The 11170-nt window shown below is 38.4% G+C and overlaps 1 protein-coding gene across 4 annotated transcripts; it reads right to left on the bottom strand.

Moving 5' to 3' along the window:
* On the bottom strand, window positions 4486–10244 carry LOC18787745 (serine/threonine-protein kinase ATG1t). Of its 4 annotated transcripts, none has more exons than XM_020567463.1 (8): window positions 9774–10244; window positions 7870–7987; window positions 7727–7785; window positions 6903–6967; window positions 6676–6769; window positions 6517–6597; window positions 6326–6437; window positions 4486–5131 (listed from the first exon to the last, which is right to left on the bottom strand). In XM_020567463.1, exons 1-8 carry the CDS (start codon window positions 10035–10037, stop codon window positions 5067–5069), a joined length of 858 nt encoding a protein of 285 aa, XP_020423052.1. In that variant the 5' UTR covers window positions 10038–10244; the 3' UTR covers window positions 4486–5066. The 4 variants fall into 4 exon arrangements, with proteins under 4 accessions (XP_020423052.1, XP_020423054.1, XP_007221210.1 ...); XM_020567465.1 differs by having other exon boundaries at window positions 4486–5272; XM_007221148.2 differs by having other exon boundaries at window positions 4486–5405.

The raw sequence follows: 11170 nt of genomic DNA on the forward strand, positions 1-11170 counted from the left end.
TGTATAAGTTAATTGGGACCACTACAGTCAAGGGAGCAGCTGTTTTTGTAAATCAAGGTATAGAAGACAAGACTGAACTTTGGCATCATAGGCTCAGGCACATAAGCCAGAAAGGGTTGCAAGAATTACACAAGCAAAGCCTGTTGGAAGGCGTGTCATCTTGCAAATTGGACTTTTGTGAATATTGTGTTATTAGAAAGCAAAGGAAGGTATCATTCACGAGTAGCAGTGCAGATAACCGAAGCAAGGAGCAACTCAGCTATATTCACTCAGATGTTTGGGGCCCTGCACCAACCAAATCAAATGGTGAAGCCAAGTATTTTGTTACTTTCATGGATATTTTTTCTAGGAAGGTTTGGATTTATTACATGAAGTAGAAATCCGAGGTTTTTGCAAAGTTCAAGGAATGGAAAACAGAAACTGAGAATCAAATTGGAAGAAAGATCAAGTACATGAGAAGTGACAATGGAGTGAATATACAAGTAATGAGTTTACCGATTACTACAAGCAAGAAGGCATCATAAGGCACTTCACAATTAAGAAGAATCCCCAACAAAATGGAGCTGCTGAGAGGATGAACCGAATTCTCATGGAGAGACAGAGAGAGAGAGAGAGAGAGAGAGAGAGAGAAAGAGAGGAGCATGCCATTTTATGCAGGATTGCCTGATAGTTTTTGGGTAGAAGCTGTTAATCATGCAAGTTATTTGATTAATAGATCACCATTTACAATTCTCGTTTTAAGAGTGCAGAAGAGGTATGGTCTGAGAAGCCGGTGGACTATTCCAAGCTCAGGGTATTCGACTGTAGTGCTTACGCACATATTCCAAGTGATGAAAGGTCAAAGCTCAAACCAAAGTCTACGCATTGCATATTCTTTGGTTTCGAGAAAAGAGTGAAGGGTTTCAAGCTGTGGGATATCAACAACAGGAAAAAGGTTGTTAGCCGAGATGTTGTCTTTGATGAGACAACCATGCCTCTGAATAAAGTCGAGAGCAATAGGGAGAAGAGAGACGATGCTGAAATTGAAGCAACAAAGATTCCGTTAATTAGTTCATACGAAGAAGAAGCTCAAGTGGAGCAAATGGAGCAAGATGCTGAATCTGATGGTTTTGAGGAAGAAGAAGAGCATCAGCATCGTTCACCAGTTACGAATCAGGTGGAACAAGAAATAAGGCATATTGAAGGCACTCTAATTCGCCAGACATCCCAAAGGGTTTGAACTCCAACCAACAATCCACCTGCATTCCAGAGATGCATAGCACTGGACAAACCTAATCGGAATAAGAAGAAACCTGACAGGTTTGGGTTTAACCAAGACGAAGTTAATTATGCTCTCAACATTAGTCAAGGAGATCCAACTACTTATCAAGAAGCTATAGCAAGTGATGAGCGAGATAGTTGGATAAGTTCTATGACAGAAGAAATGGAGTCTCTTTACAAGAACTCTGTTTGGGAGTTGATTCCTAAACCCAAAGACAGAAAGCTAGTTGGATGCAAGTGGTTATTTAGGAAAAAGGAAGGACTACATGAACAAGATGTCGTGAGATTCAAAGCAAGGCTCGTGGCTAAAGGGTACTCACAAAAGGAAGGGGTGGATTATGATGAGATCTTTTCACCTGTAGTCAAGCATACTTCTATCAGATTGTTTTTAGCAATGGCAACTCAGAGAGATAGGACCGCTGGAAGGATCTGGATATCACAAGCCAAGTATATTTAGAAGGTTCTTGAGAAGTTCAACATGCAAGAAGCGAAGGTACTTTCAACTCCTTTGGCATCTCACTTCAAGTTAAATGGGCACCAGTGTCCTAAGTCTGAGGAAGAGTAGCAAGTAATGGAGAAGGTGCCTTATGCTAATGTCTTGGGCTGCCTTATGTATGCAATGGTATGCACACGTCCCGACATAGCTCAAGCAATTAGTGTCGTTTCCAGATACATGGCAAATCCAAGAAAGCAACATTGGGATGCAGTCAAGTGGATTTTACGTTATTTGAAGACTTCTTGGCGACAAAGGATTATGTTTGAGAAGCAAAAAGAAAATGCAGGGGTGTTGGGATATGTGGATGCCAATTATACAGGGGACTTGGACAAGAAAAGGTCAACTTTTGGTTATGTAAACATGCACAGGGGGACCGATCAGTTGGAGGGCACTACTGCAACCAATTACAGCTTTGTCGACCACAAAGGCAGAGTATATTGCATTGGCCGAAGCTGGAAAGGAAGCAATTTGGCTTAGTAGCTTGGTAAGTCAAATGGGAATCACTCAAGATTGTGTGAAGCTGAAATGTGATAGTCAAAGTGCCATTCACTTGGCAAAAAATCAAGTTTTTTTCTGGAAGATCAAAGCACAGTGAAGTAAGATATCACAGAATCAGAAATTGGGTAGAGTCTAAGGAGATTTGGATTGAAAAGATTCATACGGATGACAATGCCGCAGATTTCCTTACAAAGATAGTGTCGACCAAGAAGTTCAAGCATTGCTTGAACTTGATCAATCTCGTTGATTGATTAAAGTGGAGCACCTCTTCACTTGAGGTGCAATGAGGCAAGAAGAAGATTGCCAAGGTAAAGACTCTTGAAGATTTCCAGAGCTGCTTCAAGGAGGTTCAAAGATACTCTGGAGTGCAACGATCAAGACTTGGTTTGACTCACCAAGGTGGAGATTGTTAGGATTTTGGCTCGTCAAATATGTCCTAGTTGGTTTAGGATTGTTTTAGGAAAATTAGAGGTATACCAATTCTTGTCCTAGAGGGATTAGGAAAGAATTTCAGTTTTCCTTATTCAATTTAGATTTGGATTTCTAGAAGTCTATTAGGATTTGGATAAGTGTAATTTCCTAATCTACATAGAAATAGGAATTCAATCAGCCTTAGGACATGTAAGCCAACTCTATATCTATAAATAAGGTGCGGCAAGGCTTATTTTAAGGGGAAAAAACAGCCAGAGACAGCCGAGAGTTTTGAAATTAGTTCTAGGGTTGCAAAAGTTCTGTAATCTCTATTATTAATCAAAGGAGCGGTGATTTCTCTACCTAGAGAAATCACAACTGGACATAGGCAAAAGTTCTGCCGAACCAGTATAATTCTTGTGTGTTTCTAAGTTTTCTAATATTTGCTAGTTTAGTCTATTGCCGTTGGTTACATTAAAGAACAAGATCTAGTGTGCGGGTTATTTAACAACTATACGGAAACGAACGAAGTTGGCATGACGAATCACAGTTATAGGAGGCTCTTTTGCGGATTTGTTTGCTTTGGCGGCTGAGAAGTTGACGCTAGTTGAGTTAGAGACGTTTGCCTGTGGAGCTTGGCATTTCGGAAGCTTCGCAATGATCTATTGCATGGGAAGAGTGAACAACATATGAATGTGATCGTGGAAAGCACTCTGGAGATGCATGCTCTGTTCAAAGCCAATGTTGAGAGGCCGCAAAAATCGGCTGCTTCTTTAGCTGTGCAATGGATTAAGCCACCGCTCCAAACTCTCATTCTCAACTATGATGGTGCTATTAGCAGGGATGGAAGTGGTCGGGGAGGGGGTTGTTGCTGTGATTACACTGTAAATTTTCTATGTGGGTTCACGGCTAGTGGGCCTCCGGGGTTGGATGTGCTAGGTACGAAGCTGGAGGTGTTACGTGAAGGCCTTCTGATGATGGGATTTAAAAGTTTAACCTGTTTTGTTGTGGCTTCAGACTCAAAAGAAGCAATGTCTAGGCTCAAAGGTTAGTTGGATTGGTGGGGTAACATTGGTAGAGTGGTGGAGGATATTTGACGTTTGCTTGTTGACAAGGAAGTAATAGATGTGGTGCATCAACCTAAATTGGGCAATAGAATGGCCCATGCACTTGCTCAGTTTGGGTTAAAGGAAAGCACAAGGTTCTTTTGGGAAGACGTTGCTCCACCTTGACTGGTGGCAAGATTGCGACATGATTTAGAATTGGCTTAGTCTGTTATTTGTTTATTATGGAAGGCCGTTGTACTCTTTTTTCTTGACCGCATTTTCCCTTTGGGGTTTTGATGACAAGGTTTTAACGAGACCACATTTTTGCCCTTCGGTCTTTCAAAGTTTGGTGCATTGTAAGTTTTTCCCCAATTGAATGAAGTTACTTGTTTTGATCCCAAAAAAAAAAAAAAAGTCTTCCTCTAGCCTACCTTGATTGATTGGTAAAAGTCTTCCTCAAGTCTTATAAACACCCACCTTTGTCCCACTCCTCATAACAAAGGAAGAGGACATGTATTTTCCTTTTTAATTTATGAGCACATGTATCTCCTTTTCTGATAAGTCTTCCTCTAGAATTTTCTTCGTCATTTAATGTGAAAATTACATAAAGAAAGAACGGAAATTCCATACATTATTTCATTGACTGATTTGTCTTCCTTTTTGTTTGTTCCCCAATACACGATATGAACTCATACACATCAATAACTTCAGACATAATAGAAAATTGACAGACTAAGGAAAGGCAATGCGCATATGAAGTGAGAAATGTAAAAATTTCCACATGAAAAAGAACTAACTGTTAGCGTTTGTTTCATTGAATGAAATAGGATCCTTAAATAAAATAAACACCTAAGAAGAACTAAGCTTGCAAAATCAATATTACGTATTAATACCTCTTTTAACTAATGCTTTTGGTCTTGAGCATCCAAGAAGAGGAGCAACAAAAGTAGAACTCGAGCAATCTCACTTTCATAGGAGGATTTCTATAATATCATGAACATGCCCTTTATGGAACCAAATGACTCAAGATATTACAATCAAGGCAGACTTTCTGAAATTCAATTCTAACTTCTAAGCTCAGAGTTACTACGAAAACAGTTCTCTAAAATGCAAAAATGCACCTTTCAAGGCCAAACAAAAGGAATGAGCCTAAAGACATCACGATCCATGGAAAAGTGATGGAGCTTGAAGATCTTGACGTTCCCAGTCAGTAAACCTCTTCTAACACAATTTTTCTTTTTGGAACTTGATCTCAACTGGTGCCTTGTCGCCTTTTGGGAATCAAACTCATCAGTAAAAGCACTTTCTATATAGATTCCAAACTGCATCTGAGTTCCGATAATTGTTTTTACATCTCAACTCTTCTCAAAAACCTTGAAAAACCTATGCGAATAAAATTCATGGAAAGACAGGCGGTGAACTGCAATAATGCATCAATCAGTCAGGGGCTTCCTCATAAAGACAGAGGACCAAGAGCCTCGACCAGATTGGGATCCTACATGGTTATACCATGCTTTTAACCCATGTACCAGAATCTTCTACGGTTTGGATTGTGCCATATCTGCAATGTTTAAGTTTATTTTCGGTTAAGACTACAATGACATTTGCACTGTCTCACAGCCCTTATCCTCTTCTTTCATGCTCCTCCTTGACCTTGAAGAGAACACTCAGCCTCCCATATTGTTTCCCTACAACTATAACAGAGAAAAATCACCTAAATTCATGGTCCCTATGGCTAGAACCATCAAACCAATGTCTCACCAACATTTTTAGGTTACATTACATCTCCATGAAAACCACAATACCGAATGAATAAAACTTCAACTTTATGCTCACATAGACAATAAACTGAAATTGGGAAGCGCAGATACAAAAATCTCATCTATATTGATTTTCTTTAATCAAAATTCAAATCACTCAATTATCCTCAACATGCAAGAGCAAGGTATTGAACCTGATATGTAAGACTCAATAAAATTTTACTAATGAAACTTCAAACAATGAAAACCTTTTACGAATTCTACTTGTATACCCTAAAATTTCACTCATCTTCAACGTGCAACTGTTCTTCTAGATGGCTAATGAGGAAAGCTTTAGTTTGAATCTAAATGCAGTGAATTCCATGACAGTTTTTCGTTATGTAGTTATTTAGGCACATCAGGTATCTTCTGTTTTCAATCTATCGGCTCTTCTTAACATTAACAGTTTAGAGTCAAACAAAAAAAAAAATTTGAATGGCTCAACAATTGAAATAGGGTTTCGATGTGGGAAATTTGGGTGTCGGACAGATTGAGTTTTTTTATTTATAATAATTTTGTTTTCCTTGTACGAAGTCAAAATTAGAGGTTATTCACCCTTACATGCATTCAGAGAATTGATTTGTAGAGGTAATGGGATTTGATCTTAGCTCTAGGTATCAGCAGGGTTGAAAGACTGAGCGCTTGGAGAAGATGCATAAACTCCTTAAAGAATAGAACAATTAATACCCTGGTATAACCAGATAAAATCCCAACCTGGTAGAGAATCCTGGTCCTAACAGATAAGCAATATATAGCTAGTTTTGGTGAAGGGTACAATAAGAATATAAGAAATTGAGGAAGGTATAATGCTAGACCTGGATTTCGAGACAACAGTTTTGAACATATATCAACAGAGTCTGGATGCAACCGAGAAAGGATGAGTTGGTCAAAAGGGAGACATGTAGATGACTTGATGTTCTTAAGCACCTGGAAAGTAAAAAATCTATCACTATTTGAGCGAGCATGTTTAAAGGAGTTTGTATGGCAAAAAGTAGTACGTTGATACCTGAACATTAGTCCTACCAGGAAAAGGAGGGCAACCATTAAGAAGCTCAAAAAGAATTACACCAACACTCCACATGTCCACCTATGAAAATCAAAACCTTTATTTCTGTTCATCCTGATTGAAAAGGGAAAATGGCATGAGCTCTGGACAAGATCATACCTTTCCATCATATCTTTCAAACTGAAGAACTTCAGGTGCCATGTATAATGGGGATCCACAAACTGTCTCCGCATAATCACCTGGATGTAAACTTCTGTCCATAGTAGAAAAGAAAAGGCAAAAAATGAAACTTCCAAATTTAATTGCTTTAAATCATAGTAAATAATATATAATAAAAAGGGTTACAGGATGAATTTCCACATATGTCCCTCTATGATAGAGGTTACCTTGAGAGACCGAAATCAGCTACCTTTAGCACTGCATCATCGTCACTGCGAGAGAGTAGAATGTTCTAGTCCAACAAAACAAAAGAATTCAGGAAATTTTAGAATTATGATGTTGCGCAAACCATAGGAAAAACACTGCATTTGCAGGTACTATGTAGAAAACCAGAAAACAAATTGCAACTTTTTTACTCTACTTTAGAAAATTACAGCATTGTCAGAACAACAATTAGTTGTCATGTAAAATTCTGAAGTAGCATTTTATGCGACAAGACATCACTAAGACTAGAAATTTCAAAAAGCTTCAAGAAAAAAAGACATGGAAGTTTCCAATTTGAAGACTCCAAACCCAAAAGAATCTGTTAATATTTAGAAGTAATTTTTGGTAATTTTTTTTTTTCAAATCCTAGTTGTTGAGTGGAAACCATTGGTGAAGTTTAAAAACAGGGTCACTCCAATCTACTAATGCAATTTACACGTAAGGGGGCAATGAATTAGGTAAGGATCAAAGTTCAACCAATATAGATTCAATTCATAAAATCCGATCCTATAATGTAGATTTATATATGAGTTTAAAATTCAATAAAATCATGTTCAAATAAGATTCATAATCGTGAATATCAAAATCAGATTAAGAATGTCCTCTTGGGTTCTTGCTTCTCCAGCATTGTGAGACAAACACCCGGGTGCGAACTGAAAGTTGATCTTCTGTGGATATTCAACCATAGGGCCCATATAACCCATAACTTCCCCGGCAAAAGAAAATAATGGCTACAAATAGGAAAATTTACTTTTGTTGCCATTGTCCTATAAAATCCTGTTTTTACCTCTGGTTTTAAGTCTCTATGCATGATGTGGTGAGAATGTAGTATTTCCAAACCAGCCCCTGTACAACAAGAATTTGATTAGATGCAGACTGTAGAAGCAGTGTAAAGCCTTATTACAAATTAAAATGAAAATAAGAAGCTACCAAGCTGCTGCATAAATTTCCTAGCGATCTGTTCATGAACTCTCCCATGTTGCCGAATATAGGCTGCCAAATTTCCCCCATTGCAGAATTCCAGGACCAGGAATATGCAACCTTCATTCTGGGTTGAAGACATGAATAACTCACTAAATAATAGCCAAATAACACGCTGGTTTCCAACAGTTAAAAGGTTTGGTGCCTGGATATCTTCATTTATATAATCTCACTCTCTTCTGCTTCCTTTTCCCTATCTACAGAATTCCGTTATGGCATGTTTACTTATCAGGAATGGGTATTGGAACAATTCCAATTCATGACTTACCCGGCGTTTACTAACACATAAGGAATAAAAAAATTTGCGTTCCTTGTTAAAATCTGTAATCAAATACCCTCAAAACTAGGAATTGGATCAACTACAGTCCTTACACATAAAATATATTGTGAAACTAGTTTGATGTTTAGAGAACAATCCCATGTTCACTTCCAAACTTCTATGAAAATTCAAAAAGATAGAGATTGAGAATTTGGGGTTCTAAATGGTTGAGTTGTGATTATGGAATTCCTCAAGAACAACCCCTGCATTCAAAATCTGCTGTGAAAGTAGTTTAGTGTTTAGAGGATGATCTCATGCCTACTTTTACGTTTGTATGAAACATGCTTAGTGATAGAACTTGAGAGGTTTGGGCCAGTTACCGGTACAATATTCTTAAATAAATTACTCATGCCTGGACATGTTTAAAAGATAAGTAAGTGATTCATGACAGTGAAGGCTGGAAAGAGTGTATTGAGGATCACTCAAATCTACGTGAGGCATTATACTACTCATGTAGACAACGACAATAATGGTGCATAACAGTCCTAGAATCAAGTAGGTTAGTAAGTCTAAGTCTAATCAGTTGAATCCTGACTCGACCCATGTTTCTTGCTTAGGTCTTCTGCATTAAAAGTTTGACTAAAAAATTGAATCAAAGATCAAGATGTCCTTGTATGCATCCAAACACGTGTATATCAGAAAGTACTCATGTGAGATGAGAATTTTTGTTGTATTTGTAAAAAACAAATTAGTGTGCCAGTATTTAGGAATGTCAACAGAAACCTATCCACCCCTCTAGGTTTCTTATCCATTATATTTGGATCTTAAATAGTGGTTTAGTGACATGCCAATGCTGTATATCTTTTAGAAGGTTCTGTAGATAGACTGAAGATTGCTGGGATAATAACCAATTTCCAAGGATTTCTTAGGATAATTCTAGCAAAGGTCCTTTGGGCTGTAAAGGATAATTTAACTAAATAGAATGAAGAGGTATCTAACAAGATGAAGATCAAGAAACAGAATGGTGGAAGGAGATTAAGGGCCGGAGAGCCAGCATAGATGTGAAACTGGTGGAGTGGGGCAGGCAGCACTTAGGTTTGAGACTTCAATCATCCATAGGCGAGAGAAAAATAAAACCTACTTGGAGGGGGTAAAATTCAATCCAACAACCAACCAAAAATTAAAAAAAACCTTAATATATGGCAAAGGCTTCTCTGCATTCACAATGCAAGCGTAATAAATCCTTCATACTCAAAAATCACCACGGCTACTACCGGGTGGATGGAGGAACCAATTACTAATATTATCCCTCAATATTTTAGGTAAAAACCTATAAATAACATTGACCACTAAACCAATCACCAGTCACATAAAAATCAATCAATCACCAAGAGAAAAATCAAAAGACAGACGGCACAAGTTGAAGCGTGATTAGCCATTAAAAACTAGTTTCACTAAAATATGGAAATTTAGAAACTCCAAATTTCCTACAATATTGCTCTGATTCAACCAAACTAATGAAATGGGTATATGGAAAAAAAATTAAAAATTAAAAATAATCGAAGAAATTGAAAGAAAGGAGATGATCAAGTACCTGGAAAGCTTTGAGGAGACGAACGACGTTGGGGTGGCAAATAGAGGACAAGAATTTGATCTCGCAATCCAAGCAATTCTTGAGGCGCCTGTTGAGCCGCGAGAGGAAGACCTTCTTCAGAGCCACCACCTCCCCACTTTCTCTGTGCACGGCTTTCCACACTCTGGAGAAAGAGCCTTCCCCAACCTCTGATATCAGAACGTAATCTCCTAATGCTGCTGTGCTGCTGAGTTCAGAGAGACTTGGCTTGCTTTCAGGTTCCATATTGATGTTTTTGAGCTCTCAAGACTTTGCTTTGCTTGCCCTGTAATGAAAGCGTTATGGGTTTCCTTCATAGCTAACTCTCTATCATAGCTAACTCACCGTCCCCTCAAAAATTTGACACATGTCTTTAACTATATCCATGTTGTAAACTAAAGAGATTATGGAGAGAATTAAGATGGAGAGAGGGCATAGAAGCCTGATCTTTTCATTGAATGTTTTCTCTATATCTTTGCAGGCAAGAGGGTTGCCTATTTATAGGCATGTTAAATGGCACCCGTGAATAAAAGAGAAGACATAATGATGTTTCTACCCAATTATCACTGTTCACCTTTTGACTATGTGGGCTTCACCCATTCTACTTTACAACACTCCCTCTTGGAGACCACATGTCCCTAGATTGGTTGCCTCATTAAAACCTTGCTTGTAAAAACCCAGTGGGAAAAAACCTAAGCGAAGGAAAAAGAGTACAACTTTATTTGGGACATAAAGGTAATACGCTCATGTTGCCTCGTTAAAACCTTGCTTGGAAAAATTCGGTGGGGAAAAACCCTAGTCGAAGGAAAAAGAGTACAATGCGCATATGTCCTGTGTTAGAGGACTCTTGAATGCTCCCCCTGATTTTGCATGCTCCAACTTGATTTCTTGCAGAGTTGTCGTAAGCCGATGCCATGCACTAACTTTTGGAATGTACATTTCGGCAATGATTTAGTGAAGAGATCTGCCAGGTTATCGCTTGAGCGGATTTGTCTGACTTTGATTTCTTGACTCTTCTGGAGCTCGTGTGTATAGAAAAACTTTGGTGATATGTGCTTAGTCCTGTCACCCTTGATATGTGTATAGAAAAACCTTGCCAGTAAAAACCCAGTGGGACAAAAAACTGGTCGAAGGAAAAAAGAGTACATAACCATGTGTAACATAAAATTCTGTGTATATTGACATGCGTACGACACTGCCTCGTTAAAACATTGCCAGGAAAAACCCAGTGGGATAAAAACCTGGACGAAGGAAAAAGAGTACAGTGTGAAAAGGTCTTTATTGACAGCACGCTCCCCCCCCCCGATGAATATCTCCTCCTGAAAACTTCATGACTAGCTTTTTCCAGTAAGCGACCATAGAGATTTTCAGAGTCCGCA

The sequence above is a fragment of the Prunus persica genome, chromosome G6 (assembly GCF_000346465.2).
Source record: "Prunus persica cultivar Lovell chromosome G6, Prunus_persica_NCBIv2, whole genome shotgun sequence".
Taxonomy (NCBI): domain Eukaryota; kingdom Viridiplantae; phylum Streptophyta; class Magnoliopsida; order Rosales; family Rosaceae; genus Prunus; species Prunus persica.

Coding starts and splice junctions, on each gene's coding strand:
- LOC18787745 (XM_007221148.2), bottom strand. CDS start 10,037: ATGGAACCTGAAAGCAAGCCAAGTCTCTCTGAACTCAGCAGCACAGCA. Junction 7,786..7,869: donor GAAATTTATGCAGCAGCTTG/GTAGCTTCTTAT, acceptor CTTGTTGTACAG/GGGCTGGTTTGGAAATACTA. Junction 6,968..7,726: donor ATAGAGACTTAAAACCAGAG/GTAAAAACAGGA, acceptor TTGTTGGACTAG/AACATTCTACTCTCTCGCAG.